At 33.2% G+C, this 23,478-nt stretch overlaps 1 protein-coding gene across 1 annotated transcript; it reads left to right on the top strand.

Annotated features, from left to right (window-relative positions):
* Positions 1-10,696: 10,696 nt before the first annotated feature.
* Positions 10,697-14,101, top strand: LOC140452227 (elongation factor 1-alpha). The gene is made up of 3 exons (XM_072546351.1): positions 10,697-10,856; positions 11,674-12,432; positions 13,307-14,101. The coding sequence occupies exons 2-3, from the start codon at positions 11,680-11,682 to the stop codon at positions 13,940-13,942; spliced, it is 1,389 nt and encodes a 462-aa protein (XP_072402452.1). The 5' UTR covers positions 10,697-10,856; positions 11,674-11,679; the 3' UTR covers positions 13,943-14,101.
* Positions 14,102-23,478: the final 9,377 nt, after the last annotated feature.

Below are 23,478 nucleotides of genomic sequence, written 5' to 3'. Positions count from 1 at the left end.
GCGAGGAGTACTGCTTTCTGTATGGCCTTGTCTTTCTGCATGTTTATTTAGACCCATTTGTTTTATGTTCTCTAGGAGGTTTTTAGGAATAACACCAATAGTAGATAGAATAATGGGTAGTGTCTGGGTACTTTCCATTCTCCATTGTCTCCTGATTTGTATTTCTAGATCTCTGTACTTGGCGATCTTTTCGTTGTATTTAACAAGTAAATTATTGGTGTTGGGTATCGCCATATCAATAAGTGTTGTTTGCCTAGTAAGTTTATTAACTAGTATGAGATCCGGTCTATTATACGCCACTGGTTGGCCTGTAAACACAGTGCGGTTCCAGTATAGCTTGTAGTTGTCATTTTCAAGCATTCTGTCAGGGACGTATTGATAATAAGATGGTCGGTTTGGAGAAGTCCCAGTTTGTCAGCTAGTTCTTGGTGGATAATCTTTCCTACTGAGTCATGGCGTTCTTTATAATCATTACCGACAAATGCCTGGCAGCCACCGGTAAGATGTTGGATGGTTTCTTGGGCTTGACATCCATATCGGCATTTGTCATTTTGCACTTGAGGATCTTTAACAATATATTTCAGGTAATTTTTAGTTGGAATAACCTGAGCCTGAATGGCAAGTAGGAAATGATGTTTCCAATAGTTGTACGCTGTATTGTCGACATATTCTTGGCTGATCTCATTGAGATGTCGCCCATACAGAGGTTTACTCATCCAGGTGCGCATTTTTTCTTGCTGAGTCAGGTGGTTTATGCGCATTTCTTGTTCCCTCAGTTTAAGCGGCGTTGTATCATCTACTGCGCAAATTGCTCGATGTAAAGTAGATGTCTCAGCCTGTACCTGAAAATAAGTTCTTAAATTAGCAATTTGTTTATCCAATTGCTCACTTATATCCATAAGTCCTCTTCCCCCTTTACACCGCGGTAATGTTGTTCTCTCTACTGTACTGCGTGGATGATTTTTTTGCGCCTTTGTGAGAAGTGTTCTTACTTTCCGCTGAAGACCCTCTATATCCGTTTTTGACCACTTTATAATACCAAATGAGTAGCTCAGCGCGGAACAGGCGTACGTATTTAATACCTTAAACAAATTTTTACTATTAAGATATGACCGATTTAATTGTCTTACTCTTCGCACGAACTCCGAAGTTAGTTCAGTTTTCATTTGTTTATGGTCAATTTTCCGCGCTTGTTTTACTCCGAGATATTTGTACATATCATTTTCACCCATTGCCTCGATGTTTTGTCCATCTTGCATATCGAAACCTCCGGGCTGAACCTTTCCTCTGACTATATTTAGTATACGGCACTTGTCTAGTCCAAAATGCATACTGATATCATTTGAGAAAGTTTCTACAGTTTTTAGCATCTGATCTAGGTGGTTTCGAATAGAAGATATTAATTTCAAATCATCCATGTACAATAGATGATTAAGCTTCGTCACAACAGTATTGTTATTTTTCATTCTAAAGACTGAGTCAGTGGAGTTCAGTAGCTGAGATAGTGGGTTCATGGCTAAACAGAACCAAAGTGGACTCAACGAGTCCGCCTGGAAAAGGCCCCGGTTAATTGGGATATCTTCAGTTTCGATATTGGTTTCATCAGGTATTTGAAGGTGAATTTTAGTCTTCCACTCTGCCATTATATGCTTTAAAAGGGTCACTAGATCATCATCGACTTTATATATTTTTAATATCCATAAGCCATTCATGCGGCACTGAATCAAAGGCCTTCTTGTAGTCAATGAAGGCAGTAAAAAAGGTTCTTTTTTTGGTGTATGCCTGGTTAGAAATGACTGAGTCGATAATAAGTTGTTCTTTACAGCCCATGGAGCCCTTATCGCATCCTTTCTGTTGAGGCTCTATGATATTGTTTATTCTCTCCCAAATTTTCATTTATACAATTATACTATCACACTCTTTCTCCATGCATTGGGTATCCTTTCTTTTTCATATATCCTACTGATCATTCGCCACAAAATATCGACCCCTTTCTCTCCTAGAGCCTTCCAAATATCCACAGGTATTCCATCAGGTCCTACTCATACCATCTTTGCTTTATTTCAACATCGGTTCTTAACACTCTTCCATCCACACTCTTAATCTGCCGCACGTGTGTCAAGTCCTTTGATGACTTGTCCCTTGCTTTAGCAATGCTGTATAACCTTTTCATCCCCTCGGGTGTTTCCAACTCTTCATACGGCTGTCCAGACGATCTTTCCTCAGCAGTAGCTTCAGTGCGCTTTGCTTACATCTTTGCCACCTTGTATATATCCTTATCTTCCTCTCTTTTAGACCTGCTATACCTGTTTCTAGCCTCTTTCTTCTCTCTAACCTTCTGCTGCACCTTATCGTTCCACCACCAAGTTTCTTTGTCTCTAGGAGGCCCTTTACCAGATGTTTTTCTTAGCCCTTCCCCTCCCACCCGTACCACAACTTTACTGTTGGCTTCCCACCAGTCATTTACCTTATCTTTTCCCTCAATCTCTTTCAGTACTCTACTCTTAAAGACTATTGTCAAATCCTTATCCTTTAACTTTCACCACTTTACTTTCTGATGTCCCAGTTGCTTTCCTTTCCGTCTCACCTTTATCTCCGTATCCTCTATCACCGGTCGGTGTTGACTAGCTACACACTCACCCTTTATCGTTATCGATAGTTACAGAGCTACTCAATTCACCCAGCAACTATCAGAGGCGGAGTTATATTTTTTAATAAATATATTACTCAAAATCTTTTGGAGGGATTTGTAAAGAAGAAACATATACACAAACAAAGGTCGGTGGGAAAAATTCTTACTGCTAATAAGCAAATCCCTCTAAAATGGGCAGCACCAAATATAATAGAATATAACGTCGTCAATAGTCAATCCATATATTAGAATAACGAAACAATGAATGAGAAAACCATGAACTTAGTAAATTCCTCACAACGAAGTCAGACATGTCATGTAATTAAACCATTGAGACGACGTAATACAGTATTTAAAAGTTTTTAGTTACAAGGAGCCAATTTATCATAAAAATATAAAAACTGACTTCCTAATTTACTAAATAATTAAACGATATAGTAAACCATGGAGAAATACTACAAAAATTCTTTAAATTTATCTTAACCCTCCTAAAAAATTATCGTAAAAAGTGAAAAAAATATCAAAGAATTTCTAAAACATCTCAATCTAATACTGTGAGTGTGAAAATCATACGTGTGTCTTTAATACAACTGAAGGATAATACACAATAATAAAATTAAACTGAAATCTAAATATTTACGTTAAGTAAATGAGTTGCTGTAGATCAGATTAAGAGTTGCATAATTAAATTATTTAGAGAAGAGGATAGAATTGAGCTTTAAAAAACAATGTGATTATTTTTGTAATTGTCTACAAAGAACACACAACAGAAATGCTTATGTCTCGACCGATTTGCTCTTCTATTATACGTATTTTGAGCTTTTTCTCTCATCAGACAGGCCTATATTTAGGTTTAGATGTAATTAAATACTAGTCTTGTGGTATTTGCCGCAAATCAACTAGTAGTAGGTAAAACAGAGACTGTAAGATAAATGCAGATCATCTGCTCATGTTTAGAACTACGAAGTGAGTAAAAGAAATATAAGTAAAAAATAGAGCGAAAATAGTGGCTGGAATGTAAACTTTTAGACAATATCGCAGGATATTACGTCTTTTTAAACCTAATTTGACTGTTCTTATATTAACACTTGCGGCCCAAGTGAGTGTGTCAGCCTTTTGTGATTCGATTCTCACTACAAAATCAAAAATTATTGCCGAGGTCACCACTTCGAAGGCATTGACAAAACACAGAAGTCATAATCTGTCTAATAAAGCTCCTCTACTCTTAGTCGTTCAGAGCCAACGTTAAACTGTAGGTCCCGTATATATTGGTACACTTAACGATACACAACATAGATATATACAGAGGAGCTGTCTACGTCAAAAAATTGCGCGTGGCACATTAAGAAGATATTAACATTGCATGCACGTACTCCATCTTGGCTTACAAAAGATGATCCATACTAGGTTTCTTTTATTTTGTTTTTAGAGCTTTGGTTATTTCGACTTATTTTATGTTCTGGACAAAAATGTTTATAAACATACCACTTGATTTTAAGACATTGCTGCTAGTAAATAAGTTATTGATATAGTAGGAGTTAGAAAAATTAACAAGCTTTTCTTGCTCCTCATTTCTTGTTTCTGTTTCAAGTGTCATATTCGTTCCGTCATATAATCATTAAGGATCTGGGGATTTTCGAGACTGTTGTTACAAATACAGAAGGGCTTTGACTATCCGAACTAATTGTGATATGCGTTATGCAAACTACTGTGATACGCATAACGTGAAATTCAGTTAATGAACCAATTATGTAACTTAATGAATACTACATTGATTGTACATATTTACAATGGAAATTAGTTTTTTAGTATTTAACATAAATCTAAAGTGGTCTGTTTAGTTGTTAAATCACGAAGTCTTTATTATTTATTTGTTTTCAACTGGCAGCTCATTACAAATGCAATTCTTCACTAATCTATAAAAAGCAGGTAAAGTAGTCAAATTGAAATCACTCAAAATAATTTCCTCTCCTGTTGAAATATAGTTTTAGATACTATTTTTCAAAGAGTCCACCCTATTCACATAGAAATGACAATACAAACCAATGGATTATATACTTAATAGGTATGAAAATTATGAGTCAGTGTTGGAGAATCAAGAAGAGACAGATTTATTTGTTAAATAAAAATGTTAAAGCGTATTGATTATCTAACATTTAAGCAATGTGCATAAATTAAAAACTTTTTAATTAGAAATGATGGATTTCCATCTCTTCCTCATCTTCTCTATAAAATTCGTTGTCCGGCCCGATTGGAATGATTATAGGTATATTGACAAAGTTCTTCAATGTTATTATCAAAAGTCCACAATCATTCTTCCTGTTTTTTCGTGATTTACGGCATTGGTCCAGTTATCTTTCGTAACGTTTTTTCTGGAATTTAACAAAAGTTTTTTGACATCCTTCAGTTTAAAAATTGTATTTTGTCTGGCCATTTCACCTTCACCTTATACTTGAGCCCATATTAACTCTATTGGATTTAGTTTGACAATAATAAGGTGACAAATTTAATATCGTTATTCCTTTTGTTCTTGCTATTTTGTCAATGACATATTTGTTATACTACGATTTATGTTACCTTGCAATTCGTAATAATTCCGTTTTAAGCATAGTCGGATTATATATTGTTTTGTGTTGGAGCCAGTCAATTATATTTACTTTTTTCCACGAGACCGTCGCACAGTGAACCGTAAACGCTTAAAAATGATTAAATCCACAGGAAACTGAATATTACAATCAGTTAGAATTATATTATAATCAATCCCCATAAAATATCGCAGCTAACAACTACAAGCCAAAAACGCTGATTAAAAGCCGTTCCTAGTATTGCTGGTAACACCTTTAAGTACCTCCCCTTGCCGTGTTTTGCTCACCAACAGTTCCTCTTGTGCGCTCCTTATCACAATACGCCACCTTCTGAACCCCAGTTATCTAGCACTCCACCACTACAACATCACACGCACATCACCCTTACGTTTACCACACCCCTTGGCTCCATAAAAAAGGAGCACCCTTTCCTTGAAGAGGCAGAAGCCTAAACAAGGTAAAAACATGGATTGATTGAGGAAACTGAAGTATAGCCTGGAAATTTGGCAGACTTGTTTGTTTTACCAAGTAGTTAGATAATATATATTGTGAAGCGAATTAGAGGATAATGAAATGTTCAGTATACAAGACAATTGTCAAGAAATAGAACAAAAAAGTTGTGCGAGCTATCATTCCTAGATAGGGTGGAAATCACTTATAGAATAAAATTATTTCTGACTTAGTTTTAAAAAATGCTGAAGCTCGTCGACTTATAGGGGCTTTTTAAACATAAATTTAAATGTACAGGGTGACTAACGCAAGCCTAGCATACTTCAAAAGCTTTTTTGTTAATGGAACATCTTGTACATTTTTATATTTTAAAGTTCCTCAACAAACTATATCATGTTTGGTCTATTATGAATAATGCAGGCTGAAATTTTCAAGTTAAAGTGTGGAATCCACCTATGGAATAAAATTGTTTGTCTCCTTATTATAAAAAACATTGGTACATGTCAACTATGCGCTTTTTAAATATAAATTTAAATGTACAAGATGAATTAGACGTGTATAGCATAGTGCATTATATTTATTTTTAATGGAACACCTGTGTATTTTTATGTTTTTAAAATCTCCTTAACAACGTGATCTTAACAAACTATATTATGTGGGGTCTATTGTGAATATTACAAGGTGAAATTTTGAAATTATGTATAATTTTCTTCAAGAAATTAAATACAACAACCAATATATTAATACTTAGTTTAGAAACTTAATGCCTGTATTTAGCTAATTGCCTTCGCCAACAAACAATCTCTTCTATATCGTTCAATATAGGATTTTTTCTTTGATTTTCATAGTATAAACCGATTTCTTTAAGTAATTTCAATAACTTATCTCGTCCAAAGTGAGGAAAATTATTATCTCTTATTGCCTATTAATATTGTATCCAATGTAGGAATCTCCTTGTTTAAAAAGAACGAATGAACTTTTCTCCGAAGGGCGTTTCCTCCAGTAATGTTTCCTTCTTTCCTTTTTTTTTTAAAAATCTGTAAATTGTTCTTTCACTTTCACTCGCGTATTGAAAAATAAAATAAAAAGCTATTAAACACATCAAAAATGCATAGAATGCATATGAATAACGCGCGAAAAAATCAGAACAATTGCCAAACTCGAAGAAGATTGCTCACTAAGGCAAGTTACTGCAAATTTGAACGTGAGCCATATGTATATATGGAAAATCAAACAACGATGGGATCATTTTCACTTTATAGTACGGTTGAGCGGTTTAAGGGTGCAGACGATCTCCACAGAGCAACAAGATGAGGTTTTAATACATTATCTGAGAGATCCTTTTACCACAGCTCGAAAAGCTGACGAAGAGACAGCGTTTCCGGGCAGCATTCGCACTGCACGTAGAGGGATTAAAGCAAGTGAATTGATAATTTGTACAGCTGCAAGGAAACTTTTTTTTTTGCTGTGGATCACAAGGGAAGACGAATTGCGATTTGTAGTGAATTCATAAACCGTGAAGACAATTGTTGGTCTAACGTTGGATTTTCTTATGAAAAAGTATTTCGATCATATAGTAGTGGTCGAATAAGAGTTTATAGGCAGAGAAATCATAGGTCATAGAAAACATATTCTTGACATAACATAATGTTGCCATCAGTGATCCAGAGATTCCTCAATAACAACTTCATCTTCCAACATGACAATTTTCCGGTGCATACTAGTAGAATTGTTCGAGAATGGTTGAAAGAAACTCATGTTAATGTTCTTCCGTGGCCTTTCCAGAGTCTAGACCTTAAGCCCATCGAAAATGTGCAGGTAGACAAAGATATTAAAAGAACGAAACCTTAAACCACGGAATAGAATTGAACTATGGGAAGTAATTCAACAAGCCATGGGAGGAGCTTGTTAAATATAACATGAGGAGATTGGTGCTATCTATGAACAGAAGATTCCAATTTTGTATTGATAATAATAAGGCTTCCACCAAATATTAAATATGTTACTGTTTATAATTATTTATAAGATCACTTTAAAATAAAATGGACTTTTTTAACCCAGACTTCCTTATTTTCGTTATTAAGAACACACTAGATTTTATTCAAAACAACGTCTTTCTACAATTTCCATTTTATTACATTTTGTAAAGTAGATTTATTTTATTTTGATTTTTTAATTTTAATCAATATATTCCGGGTTCGCCACTTGTCATTAACATCACTTTGACTAGGATTTATAGGCCCTCAAATAAGGGAGCGTATAAAGGGTCGTGGAGTTGAGAAAATTTTAATTGAGACTAAAAAACCTGCTCGGAAGTTTTTTGAAGAAGTCGCTACTGAATTTCTTGGTAACACAAAAACGGAAGACAATGGGCAACTAGTTTCAAAACTCATTCAAAATTATAAAACCCCGTGGAGCATTATGTCCTTAAAAAGACACTTTCTGGATTCACTCTTGGACTTTTATGCAGAAAATTTTGGCGCTGTGAGCGACGAACATAGCGAGAGATTCCATCACCGAATATAGTTTCACACTACTTTGATATACAAGGGATGTTCCTAATGCATCAGCAGAAAATTGATAAAAATGTATTTTAATGCACATACTGAGTGACATAGAAATCCGAAAACCCATTATAAATTAGTATATTTTGAAAATATTTGGTACAATTTTACTGGGTAGCAAAATAACCGAACGAATAAAATTTCAATTTAATTGAAATAACTTATCGGGGTAAATCAATTAATAATATGTTGATGCACCCCTCAACACACTCTTAAAAGTGCCTGGTCTCGCTTCTGATTAGGTCGTCAATATTCTCCTGAGTTATCTCGTTCCATGCTCTAATTAACTCCTCCCAAAGTGCTCCCAACAAAGGTTTAGGAACGTGCTCTAAATTAAGGAGTTTCTGACCCAGCATGTCCCACACGTATTCAGTTGGAGATCTGGGGATAAATCTGGGGATCTCGGAGGTCAGGATAAAATATTGACTCCATCGTGTTCAAAGAAATCCATGGTGACATTGTGTGTTTCTTAGTGAACAATTCGAAAATCGTCATAAATTAGCAGGAGATAGTTACGACTGTTGCCTCATCGCCTTCGATAATGTCTACCACTGTTGTAAACAAAACGCAAAGAAGTAATTCCAGAGTGCAGCCTATAAATCTGAGACACATGTATCTTTACAAAACAACTATGGTGAAAACCCACACTACGAATAAATATTTTTTTAAGCAAGAATTGTAACAGAATTATAGAAGATTTTTATGAAACGTCACTTAAACTTATTGCTCATTTTTATAAATTTTAAGTATTGGTACATATTTTACACTTATAAATTGTTTTTGCCTTAGGCGATAATTTAATCTGTTCTTTTTACTGTCCAATCTGAAACCTTCTTTGTAGCGTTGATGCAAGTAAATCCTAAAAATTCATTTATGGATTATTGGTCAACTTAATATATTATTGGTTTCCTTCTTTTCAGATCACATTCATTCTATTTTTGAAAACATATTTTCATTTAATCCTTACGTGCCTGTCTATCTTCTGATTTGGTTTTCTTTTAAATGTAGTTCTAATCTGGTCCTACTACCAGAGTTCCATGCGAATTATCCTGGAATTTTATTGTAAGTAGGTATATCTAACATCTCGATTTGTAGATATCCTGTGTTTGCCTTAAAGACGAAAATCACTTTAATATTAAATTTAACAATTTAACGACAAATTTGTTTGCCGCTAAAAAATCTCCAGGAAGTAAATATTTTTATATCTTCTATGGTCTAGTGAACTAAAAATAAATCTTTAGACATTTATATTTTTAAAACATGCTAAACTCCTAGACGCACTACTTATTTTAAATCCGAGAGTACATTAACACGAAAACAATAATAATACTAATGGTAATAGTGTTTCTCATCCGTGTTATTATTTAAAAAGTAAAACTGATTTTTGTGCATCATGTAGGTATTTTTATGAATAATGTATGGTATTGCGCAATATGTCAGGAATTTTTAAACGAAATTATAGTAAATATGAATGTGAAGAGCAAATATCATATACATTTTATCCAATAAGGATATCCATCATATCTATATTATAAATAAAAAACAAAATTAATCTTTGTTTCCAGAAATTCTATTTATTTATAAAATTGACAAGACCTAAATGAATTATTAAATTGCGTAATATTGCATAATGTTAGAATTAAGTAAATGATTAAGTTGTATTCCTCTAATTATATTCATATAATATTTATCAATTATTTTAAAGGTAATCCTACAAAAGGGCAAGTATAGATTCTGAGAGAGGACGTGATACTACAATAGATTCTATTTTGATGTATTTTCAATTTATGTTGATTTATTAGCTATTTATTATAGTGATAATGTCATTTTTAAACACAATACTTTTTAATACCTGCGACGGTCATATAACTCATCTAAAATTAAAAGATCCGTTATATGGAATAATAGTGCACCCAGATAACGAAGTTCACTTCCAAACAGTTCCGATCAACTAAAACTAGTTGTGCAGCTAAATATTCGATTGAAATATATGACCCCAAACAATTATATCGAGTTGGAATACTTTAATGAAAGTCAAATATAATTATCATTCTAAATTTTGTGACATTTTGCATATATTCTATTAGCTTTTGAAAATACTGTATTGTATAAATTGCCTGAATTTACTCATAATATATATACCTTACATCTATACATCTAGGTAGATTAAATATTAACTTTTATAAATAAAATATTTCTCCTAGCATCTGAAACAATTAACTTTTGTCTTCTGTTTTAGGTGTTGCATAGTTCATGGGGTGCTCTCTTTCTTGCTCAGTTTATCTATCGATATTATTGCAAAATTTCAAATACCATCATTACCATCTTGATAATGTCCTAAACAATTAAGTTATCCTTATTTGGATCCTTTTCATTCTAATTATTCGTATAATGGCGCGAAATTTTAAACTTATCGGTAGATGTCGCTAGTAAAAAGGAAGTGATGTCAAACATCCAACCCCCAGAAGGAATGAAAAGTGAAGACAGAGCGCAAGTTGAGATTATCTTCCTTTTTAATTTGCTCGTCGTACGGTGTGGACCTCGTGCCTATTGTTACATCCCAAGTAGTGTTCCTTTTATTCTAAGTTTAATTTCGAACAGTTGCATTTACTTTATTTCCAAACAGTAAGTACAAGCTTTTATATATTATTTATATTCTAATTATATGTATTTTTCGAGAAATTTAGCAAAAACCTTTGCTCACCACGTGTACATTGTACTTCGGTAATGGCGGCCATATGCTTTAATTGGTTTAAATTGAATTTATTATTAGATTTTCTTTACAAATATTAATTCTTTTATAAAATTTAGGATAATTTGTCGGTTATAATATTACATTTATCATAAAGATAGGATCTACATGAGATGGTCATGTTCTTCAGGTCATACATGTGCAGGATATCCACCTGTTGTCGGCTTTATTGTTTTACTCAGCCGGTTTTTTAGTGAAAATTATTTAAATTGTTTGTAGAATAATTTTGGTGATGTTTAAAAATTTGGTTTTTAATTATAACAAGGGTGATTGGCCTGTAGTTTTTTTTGTATTTGTCAACTTTGTTTCCCATATTATTTTACATCTAATGCCGTATTGCTTTTGCTGTTTTACTCTTATTTCTATTTTTCCAAATGCCGGTTAATCTTTCTTTTGTAATAACTCATCTACATCACATATTCCGATAATTCATTTCATTCTACTCTTATAGAAGAGTAGATTGTTCTTTGTGTCACATCATGTTCTACATGTATTCTTCATAATATTCAGTTTTTTTATATCCACAGCACCTGCTGTGGTGCTGCTACAAATATATTGTGCAAAATTTTCAGGTTAACCTGAACGTGGTCTTCATATTGTATGTTCCATGAACAGTCTTAATCATGTTAGTTTATATGTATGTTTTAAATTTAGTATTTCACATTTTTTACACTACTGTTTTTGTTATAGATCAAAATGGGTAAAGAAAAGATTCACATTAACATCGTCGTCATTGGACACGTAGATTCTGGTAAATCTACTACTACTGGACATTTAATTTACAAATGTGGTGGTATTGACAAACGTACCATTGAAAAGTTCGAAAAGGAAGCCCAAGAAATGGGTAAAGGTTCATTCAAATATGCCTGGGTACTTGACAAACTTAAGGCCGAGAGAGAACGTGGTATTACAATTGATATTGCTCTATGGAAATTCGAAACAGCTAAATACTATGTAACCATCATTGATGCTCCTGGACACAGAGATTTCATTAAGAACATGATCACTGGTACATCACAAGCTGACTGCGCTGTACTTATTGTTGCAGCTGGTACTGGTGAATTCGAAGCAGGTATTTCAAAGAATGGACAAACACGTGAACATGCTCTTCTTGCATTCACCCTTGGTGTAAAACAACTTATTGTTGGTGTCAACAAAATGGACTCCACAGAACCAGCATACAGTGAATCACGTTTTGAGGAAATCAAGAAAGAAGTATCCTCGTACATCAAAAAGATTGGTTATAACCCAGCTGCAGTTGCGTTTGTGCCAATCTCAGGATGGCATGGGGACAACATGTTAGAAGGATCTGACAAGATGCCATGGTTCAAGGGATGGAATATTGAACGTAAAGAAGGTAAAGCTGAAGGAAAGTGCTTGATTGAGGCTTTGGATGCTATCCTACCCCCATCTCGTCCAACTGAGAAGCCCCTCCGTCTTCCACTCCAGGTATTTAAAATATTATTTTGGTAATTATTAAGAGGGATACCTCAAAAATGGCTAATTTTTTGTGTTTTTTAAAAGTAAAGTTCAAATTTTAATGTTTTCTTTGCTGTAAACTAGTAAGTGTCCAAAAATCAAAAAAAAAGTAATAGAATATTCAAAAAAATTGTGAAAAGCTAAAAATATGTAATTGTCTTGAATCATATAACTTTTTTAATGTAGGTTATAAAATTTTATGTACATTGTATACTGTTGCTATTTTTTTAACTTTTAAAAGACCTAACAATTTGATTTGAAAAATTTAATTTATATTAACTAAACTTAACCTAATGAAAGTTTTAAACAAACCTAATGTAACCAAATCTAAACCTGCTAAACACTTAAAATTTTAAAATATTTATTTGAACATCTGTTAATTTCTTGAAACATATTTTGTATAACTAATGCAACATCGGTTAGAATTAAACTAGTATATTAAATGGTTTTCTTTAGTTTCATTTGTTGTTTCACTGGCTTTTAAAAATAAGACATTTTAAATTGAAATTACATAAAAAATGTTTTCTAGACAATCAAATTATTGTACAATCATCAGTAAGTGAAGCAGAGTTCATTGATATAAATTTTATATCCGTTCACTTATTTGTTTTTTCTATTCATATGTTTTTTTTTTTCTGTTCATATAATAAAAGATTTTACCTAAAATTTACATAGTGTAATTGTAAGTATGAATTAACTGTTTCTTTTTCATATATTTCATGATGACCAAACTAGAATGAAAACCTGATTTTATCATAAGGCTTAATCTTTTCTGATGTTGTATTTTTCACTTTTCAAATTTTTTGTTTCTTTAAAGATGTCTAATTTCAATGTGTTGTTTTAGGATGTCTACAAAATTGGTGGTATTGGAACAGTACCTGTAGGCCGTGTTGAAACTGGTGTATTGAAACCTGGTATGGTTGTAGTTTTCGCTCCAGCCAATTTGACGACTGAAGTAAAATCTGTTGAAATGCATCATGAAGCACTCCAGGAAGCAGTACCTGGTGACAACGTTGGTTTCAACGTCAAGAACGTCTCTGTTAAAGAATTGCGTCGTGGTTATGTAGCTGGAGACACCAAGAACAACCCACCCAGAGGAGCTTCAGACTTCACTGCCCAAGTCATTGTACTCAACCACCCTGGTCAAATCTCAAATGGATACACCCCTGTGCTCGATTGTCACACAGCCCACATTGCCTGCAAATTCGCTGAAATCAAAGAAAAGGTTGACCGTCGTTCTGGTAAAACCACTGAAGAAAATCCCAAAGCCATCAAATCTGGTGATGCCGCCATTGTCAACTTGGTACCCACCAAGCCCATGTGTGTAGAATCATTCCAAGAATTCCCACCCCTTGGACGTTTTGCTGTCCGTGACATGAGGCAAACAGTTGCAGTAGGAGTCATCAAGAGCGTTGCCTTCAAAGATCCCAGCGCTGGAAAAGTCACAAAAGCCGCAGAAAAGGCACAAAAGAAGAAATAGTCTGCTTGGACTCCATTACTTAAATAATTTTGATATGTTTTGTTTCTTTTATATATTAATATTGGAGTATCAATGTATTTTTAATAACTAATGGACTTACTTGCATTGCATTATTTGTGATCTGTAAATTAAACTTGGACAAATAAAGAAAAAAATTAACTTCTGCATTTTATTCCCCCTTTTTCAATGTTAGATTTGCAAATGTAACTTTTTAGACATGAAAGAAATCATTTTTTACTAATACAAAGAGCTAAATGAACTTTCAAACCATATATCACTCTAAAGATCTAAATGTTGGAAGTTTTATAATAGGTTGGTTACTTTCAAGCAAAAACTTTTCACTTGTTCGTAAATAATCTCAAATAAAATGAATTTATAGTTAGATTTAAAAAAGTTAAATTTGTGACTTAGCTAAATATGAAGGAAAACAGAAACTGAATTTAATCTGGACGTATATGAAAATAAGTAAAAAATTAATTGACATTTGTTTTAACTTTGGTAGTACATACATAGTTCTATTAACAGAAACAGTAAGAACAATCTTGTGTTATCCAGAGGCTGTATTATGGTAGAGGTACAGAGAATATAACAGATATAAGGCACAAGAGATATATGTCATACATGTTATGGAGATCGTAAAAGTATTTGAAGCTTTTATATCTGAATGTAGTGAATATGTCTAAAAGAATTCTGAGATCAACTTGGAATTGTAAACACAAATAGGTATTGACAGAACCAAATTACATATGTCCATTGCAGGTTCTTTTGATGTATTTACTACATCCAGATATAAAAGCATCCCTGTTATGACATGTGCCTTGGACTGTGAATAAAAGTGATGTAAAATGCGTTGGGGCTTTCGAAGTGTAGTGCTATATAAGACTGTTAAAAGTTTCTTGGGTAGAGAAGATCCAAAACTACATTACTAGAATGTCTCAACAAACCATAGAGATTATAAAAAGCATCAAGAAGTCAAACTAAGTTGAATTTCCTATAAGTTTGTTAATTTTCCATATCTGTGGCACAATATAGCAAATGTGTGCCATTAATGTTAGAAGACCCTTATTATATCCTTATAGTCTTGTAAAGTTCTCAGTATATATATATATATATATATATATATACAGGGTGTCCAATTAAGTCACACCATATGGAAAAAATTTTTATTTTTAGTTTTATGAAAAAAATTATTCTTTATAAAAAGGTATATGTGGTTTCTCAAAAAATGAATTTTATGTAAGAGTTAACAATATCCACAATTCATATTTTTGACAAACCGCGTATATGACTGAAAAAGTTTAATATTTGATGAATATATTTTAGGTTTTATAACATGCAGAACATTTTTTCATAAAACTAAAAATAAAAAAGTTTCCCATATGGTGTCGACTTACTTGGGCACCCTATGTATATGTATATATATATATATATATATATATATATATATATATACATATACATATAATATATAGGGTGTCCAATATATGTATAACTATTTTTACCACCTGACCCACAGGGTAGTTATGAGGAACTGTTTATACTTCTACCTCATATGGAGGCCCTTATGAGAAAAACAAATGACCATTAAAAAGTGTCTGTCCCCATTGTTTAGTAATATATAGGGTGAGTTGTGAATTTTGACTGAAATTTCTATTTGTCATAACTTTTGAACAGTAAGTTCAATGTGTTTCATATTTTGGTCAAACGTTATACTACTACCACCTAGATTAGATTTAGAGAGGTGGCTTTTTGGCGTATTCCACTGCGACCTTTTCAGATCTATTGTGATCCTCTAGTCCTAGATAACATTCTCTAGCCTGACCCTTTTTATAAAGTCTAGTAGCTTCGAGACTATACCTTCCATGTAGCTATTTGCCGGTGGATTTTCTTCTCCTAATGCAAAGAACCGCACATTTGCCAGACTGTCTCACTGACAAAATGTGCTCTGCTGTTTCTTCTTCGAGCTGACAGAATCTGCACAGGTCATCATCTGATAATCCCATCAGCTTCAAGTGCCTATTCAGCTTACAGTGCCCTGTTAGAAGACCTACTATGGCTTTGACTGTTTTCCTGTCTTTACTTATTAGGTCTGCCGTAAATTTTGGCAAATGTTCTGTAATGAACTCTTTCGCCTGTCTTTGTCCTGGTAAATTCCTCCACCATTCCAGAGATTTGTGAGCTACCCACTTCCTTGTAGCCGTTCTTGTTACTGACTTTGCAACGCCGCATAAGGGTTCCGGTCCAATGAATGGCATTGATGAGCCTTGTTTGTCCATTTCATCTGCTTTTTCATTGCCCTTATGACCCTCGTACCCCGGTACCCAGGTTACCGTAACGGTTGTTACGGTCTCCTAGTTTATTTAGGGCACACACGCAATCCCATACTATCTTAGAATTGACCTCTACAGAATTGAGTGCCTTAAGCGCTGCCTGACTATCCGTGAAGATGGCAACTGAATAGAACGTTCTTTCCTGCCTTTCTATTTCTTCCACGCAGTGATGGATTGCCGTTATTTCTGCCTGGAAAACTGTCACATCCTTAGATAGACTTACCGGGAAATGTATCTCTTAAACCTTTATTCCAGTCTTCCCTGCCTATTATCTTAATTGTGAACTTATTGTTAAAGCTATATCTCGTAGATGTTGCATCGATAGGTTTCCCCATCACAATATCGGCTTTTAGCTCCTCGATTAGCTTCCTGTTGTCAGTACCATGCATCTGGCTTAAATGTCGCTGATTATGGATTAATCTGTGCATCAATGATCTGGCTTCGCCCTGTATAAAGATATGAAGTGGTGGTAGATTCAGCAGAACTTCCAACGATGCAGTAGGAGTTGTTTATGGTCCCCGTAATACACAGGCATGCTAACCTTTGTGTATTACCTAGCAGCCTTATTGCTCCCACTTGCTGCGTCTTTGTCCACCACTTCACCGAGCCATAGGTTATCATGGGTCTAATAACTCGTGTGTATAACCATAGAGTCATTTTGGGGTTTAAGTCCCCAATTCTTACCGCACATTCTTCTACATCTGCCCGAAAGTAGCTTTCTGTGTGATTTTCAGAATGTGAGTATTCCATGTAAGCCTATGATCAAAATATACCCCAAGGTATTTTGTTTCTTTGGCAAATGAAATCTCTGTTCTTCCCAGCACCGGTGGTTTTACGCCTTGTAGTGCTGTTTTTTTGGTGAAGTTGACGATTTGTGTTTTCTGAGCATTGACTATCAGTCTCTCTTGTTTACACCAGTCGTCAACTATATTTAGGGACACCATATGAGCAAACCTGCCCCTGACAACTATTGCTATATCGTCAGCAAAGTAGAGGGGAGAGAACTCCTCCTTGTGGACAGCCTCCACCTGCTTTTGCTTTGATGGTTGCTTTACCAAGAGTGGACATTACTGTCCTATTCTCCAGGGATGCCCTTATCCATCTGCATATTACCGCAGGTGCGCCTCGTCTACTCATAGCTCCTATCAAAGAGCTGGTGGTAACATTATTAAATGCCCCTTCTATATCTAAAAAAGCGGCCATCGCTATCTCTTTGTCTTCCATTGACTTTGAGATAAGCCTATTTAGATCATCCAACGCAGAGTCCGTAGATTTACCAGGTTGGTATGCATATTGACGATCGCTTATAGGATTATCTTTTAGCACTTCGTCTCTGATGTACCTAGCAAGAAGCCATTCCATCGTTTTTAATAGAAAAGAAGATAGGCTTATCGGTCTATATGACTTTGGTGTTAGGTCTGATACTTTACCTACCTTAGACATTATGACTTTAACCTTTTGCCATATTTCCGGTACGACCCCCCATGCTAAACTGGCTTTGAGGATCTTGCATAGGTGTGGTATCAATACCTCTAATCCCATATGCAACAGTATTGGATATATGCCATCTGTCCTAGAGACTTATATGGCTGAAACTTATTTATAGCCCATCTAATTGTGTTTGGTCTTGTGATTGCTGTGGCTATTTCCCAATCTGTAGACCTTGGCCTAGTGTGCCTTTGGTCTATGTTGGTTTGTCTATCTGCCTCATCCAGAATTGTTGAGCCCGGAAAATGCGTATTTATCAGTTCTCTAAGACTTTCCTCTTTGGTGTCCGTACATTTGCCATTAGCTTTCTTTAGGAAACCTACTTCTTTCGGTATAGCACCATCCTTTGCCAGGACTTTATGGATTCGAGAACATGCCGGGATATCTGTAATCTCCTCGCAAAACTCTCTCCATGAATTCCTTTTAGCTTTCCGAATTTCTTTATTGTATAGCGTTAGCTTATACCTGTAGGCATCCCGACTTCCTACCTCATCCTCTTTAAGCGGTTGTTCCACCAGACTGTATTACTGCCCGTACTTCTTGTTTTTTCTGGACAGTTTTCCTGGTAAGCTGCCATAATAGCTTCGCTTATCGTTTCTGCCGCCGAATCTATAACTTCCTGGCCTTTAAACCAGATCATACTTTCCCCGAGATTTTTACTGAGGGACTCACCATATCCTACCCAGTTTGTATCTCTAGGATTTCTCTACTACCACCTAATTAACTGATTTATTCAAACTAGAAAAAAATCAGGTTGTTTTGTTCTTTCAAAATTTCACCATAAATACGGTTTTGGAAAACTCAAATAAGAATTTAATAAATTAGACAAATAGAAAATTAAAATTCCATATTTCTTTTTTCCCACACGATTACTTAATTTTTAATAAAAAAAAAAAAATAAATTTGACTATTAATTAACAGTTAAGCAAAGTGAACCATAGATGTAAAAAATGTAACTTTTCTTGCAAAAATAAATTTGTCGAATCAACATTTAACAAACAAACTGGACCTGATTCAAACTGGAAAAAATCAGGTCCGGTTTTAAAAAATTAGTTCGCCTCAGAACATTTTTCTTGATCGGTCATTGATCGTTTAATAATTTTCGTAGATTAGAGTACTAACACTACGGTTTGTTGTTGAGAGCGATTAAAATTTCATTTGCATAATAAATGCAATCCTATGACCCAAAAACACCGACATAATTAATGCATTAATCAAAATAACTGTGCCGCATCAATTCATTTAACTTCAAATATCTCGAAAAATAATGACTTTATAGTTCCGAATAACGAGTATATTATTTACATGGAAAGTATTGGAGAATCGAAAAATTGTGCTAAAGTAGCAATTCCGACAGTTGCGTAGAATTTTTTGGGGAGGGTCAACCTTTCACATTCCCCTGTCGTACGCCTCTGGTAGTAGCCAGAAACGTTTATTTAACATAATTTAGTAGGGTATATATATATATATATATATATATATATATATATATATATATATATATATATATATATATATATATATATATATATATATATATATAGTTTATGCCTTAAAACGATAAGATTTTGAGATATATTTATCTAAATGTTTTGCTGATAACAGGTTTAGAAATGGAGCAAAAGCCATGTGATAGGAACGATAACACCGTTTTTACACACGCAAATCACAGGAAATAATTATTTTTGGCTAATAGTATTGCCTAACATTTAAACAAAATTCTGTTGTGTGGGTAGAAATAGATCAGAGCCTTTACAGTAGCTTTCAAATATTCAAAACAGCCAGAACTGATTTTTGGAACATTACTTCCAATCCAAACCATCATTTCAGTTTCGGTATTTTTCAGAGATTGTTTTGATTTTAGATGCATTCTGAATACATTATTTTCTTTAACTGTCTCCGCTTTGATCAATATTTAATCCTACGGTTGTCGCGTGATACATTTAGGATACTCTGGTGACGTCGGTCTCTGAGACCGGTTTTGCTGGGTAAAAAAAATGCTGTAATTACTAACTGCAGATTACCTTTTTAAGATCAAAAATTAGAAATATGCTTTATTGTTTCTGAAAATTGTACAATTTTATGGACAAAGCTTATAAAAGTTAAAAAAAAATTAAAATAATAACAATAACAATTAAAATTTACTAAACTTACATAAATCGTCAATATCACAGAATAAAACAATAAAATATACAATCTATTGCAAAATTTCACTATATTGCAAATTGCATAATAAAACCTTACGAACTAGTTTACGAATAAGTTTAAGCTGCTGTAAGTGATATCCAAATATATATATATATATATATATATATATATATATATATATATATATATATATATATATATATATATATATATATATATATATATAAATACTTTGTTGCTTGTATCTAAACGTACTGTACATTCTTAATTATTCGTTAAGAAACTATTCCACTGCATATAATAAGCACTTCCAGATAGATAGGCTTTTGTCAATTTACGGAACTTAAGAAAAGAAGTTGTAGATTTAAGTTGCAAAGGGAGATGGTTGTATAATTTTTTTGCCGAATATAATATAGATTTCTTTACTAACTCAGTGGATGGGATTGGTAAATACACATCAAAGCTTGAATTTCTGGTGGAGTAGTCATAACTAGGTCTTGCTGGAAAAACATGTAGGTGTTTACGAATCAAGCAAACAGTTTCTAGAATATATAGAGAGGGAAGAGTTAACACCCCGTGATTTTTGAAGTAGCTTTTGCAATGCGTTATTCTACTGAGACCAAAAAGATACCGTATTGCTCTTTTTTGTAATTTAAAAATAACATCAGATTGGGCAGCTGTACTAGAATCCCAAAAAGGAAGACCATATCGAACATGAGACCCGAACAAAGAAAAGTATGTTATTTTGGAAGGGGTTAAATTCATTTCCTTCGAAACAGGTTTTATTGCATAACAGGCTGAGGCTAGTTTCTTACTTAACAAATCGATATGAAGGAACCATTTAAGGTTGCTGTCGTAAAAATACCAAGAAATTTTACAGAATCAATTATACTGATCTGGCTGTTATTAAGAAGCAAACGTTGAAGAGCTTCTTTATAGGATAATGCTACTGTCTTATTAAAGGTTAAAAGAGAGTAAATTAGAGTCGGACCAGGTTTTTATTTTAAGTAGATCAGAATTATAGCACTGCATATTTTAAATCAGTTTTTATTTAAATTAAAAATATACCCTTACAAAAGAACAAACAAAATGCAAAGAACAGGCAGTTCTAAAAATCAGTACTAAAAAAAAAATGAAAAACATTGCTGTAGTAAACTATTAAAAAACGCCGTACAAAGATAAACTAAATTATTTACAGTCCTTACATATGCCAAATGAGTGTTCTCAACATAAAAAACAGCAATGTTCGCATCTATATTTTGTTTTTCGGTTCTTCTGAGATTTACAAAATCAGCATTTTCCAATTTACCCTCTTGCAACTGGAGCTTCGGTAGTATCTTGGTTTGTTAATTATTTTAGTCGTAACCACATCAGTCTTGGAATATATGACGAATTGGACCTTCTCAGTAAATATGGAGTAAAAAGTTCATGTGATAGATTATGAATGAAATTTTTTTCTCAACATTTCAACATTCGGATTATCAGCCGCGAAAATAATTAGCCTGTTTATACCAACAATATTCATTATCGCATAAAATATTCCTACAGGCCACCTTCGGGTACCACGAGCACAGTTATTAGGCCAGCGGTTTACCCATAAAAAGACGCTTAGAAACGGAATATACAGACTTAATTTTCTTTTGCATTTCTACCTCACCAAATGTACTTTTTTTAAAAATGCTTCCTTTTCAAGTTATTTGCAATTTTTTGTTGAAAAAATGCCTTAATTACTGATTTTTGCCATTTTTTCCTAAAAAACTACTAAATGAATTAAAATTCTACAAAAAGCTTTATAATCTTTAGACCTTCACGTATAAGTAAGAATATTCTGACAAGGATTGTTTTCATATTACTAAAAACATAGCTTTAAATTTAAACAAAGATTTCTAAGAGTCGCGCGCCTGTATCGCCATAACCGTACACGCTTATTATCATATACAATACAGCAATAGATTGCTCGAAATGCATATGAATTATAATTCTTCATTATTACTGGTATTATACAATTAAAAGCAACCCTGGGTTTAAGTCCAAAAGTAAAGTGGAGGGTAAGAGGAACCTAAATCCAAATTTTCAAGCAAATCCGTCATGACGAGAAAAAGTACACTCCAAACACGGTCATTTACTGGAGTATTAAACGACTACATACAAAATAAAATGATATCTCGTTTGCTTTTGGTCATAGAAGGTTCTATTTTTTGTGAAAGTGTGTTTTTTCACCAGCTTTTGATTGAGCCTTAATATCCGCGTGTGGCATAAAGAATATCAAAGGCATTATAAATGTTTATAAGCTAAAAAGTCAGCCATTTTTCAAACTGTTTTTTAATAAAAAAATTAATAAAATGTCGAGTTTTTTAATATACCCTAAAATTAGAGCCTCAAAGAATCGATTGTAATTAAAAAAACACCTGTAGAGTCACTGTTTGGAGAAGTACAATTGTTTAAATGATCGTTCTCCGGGATAAACAAATTGAATAACTTAATAACCTATTATTATAATAGGTTATTACTATAGAATAAACTATTTACTATATCTGGGTGATATTTAGAACACTTTAATAACCCATTGATTGCCATAACTTATTAACATTAAAGTTATTAACATTTATAAATTATTGCAAAAATAATGGTATTTTGCAATTATCTCGGTCAATATATTTTAATTTTGATACTCTCAAAATTACATATCTTTTTATGGTCTATAACTTTTATTGAACCATTTTTCTCTAAAATGTACAAGAAACGTTTTATAGACAAAAAATATTTTTTTCGCTTTTCAAGTTTACAAAAAAATACAAAGCAAAACCAGCTAGCTGTACACCTTCACGGATTTCTGATCAGCTACCCTTCATATACCGTTTAGAACCTTCAAATATCTTTTTTATGTACTGCTAATTTTTCTTTGTTTTTTTATTAAATAATTGCAAAAAGAGAAAAAAAATTGTTTTTGCGTAAAAACATTTCTTGTGCATTTTAAAGAAAAATGGTTTACATAAAAGTTATAGATCATAAAAAGTTCTTTTATATTGAGAGTTTCAAAATTAAAATACATAAAGAATTGAAAGAGATAATTGCAAAAAAACCCCCTTGTTTTTGCAGTAATTTATAAATGTTAAAAAATTTGCTTTTTGTATAATAACATGTAATATAACTATTAAAAATTGTGGCAGTTAATGAGTTATTAAAGTGTGCTAAATTTCAAACGGATCGACCAAATGGCTTATAAGTTATTCAATTTGTTTATCTCGGAGAGCGATTATTTAAATAACTCTACTTGGCCAAACAGTCACTCTAGAGGTATTTTGTAAATCACAATCGATTCTTTGAGGCTTTGTTTTAAGTTATGTTAAAAAAATTTTAAATTTTATTAAATTTGTTATCAAAAAACAGTTTGAAAAAGGGATAACTTTTTAGCTTATAAATATTTATAATAACTTTGACATTATTTATGTCATACACTTGTCTGTAGGCTCAATGAAAAGCTGGTAAAAAAAACACTTTTCAAAAAAACCAGAACATTTTATGACGAATAGGAAGCCAGATAGCATTTTTTTTTCTTATAATCATATT

This window comes from Diabrotica undecimpunctata, chromosome 10 (genome assembly GCF_040954645.1).
Source record: "Diabrotica undecimpunctata isolate CICGRU chromosome 10, icDiaUnde3, whole genome shotgun sequence".
NCBI classification, from domain to species: Eukaryota; Metazoa; Arthropoda; class Insecta; order Coleoptera; family Chrysomelidae; genus Diabrotica; species Diabrotica undecimpunctata.
Note: the sequence above shows the minus strand (reverse complement) of the source record. Positions and strands in the feature narration are given on the sequence as shown.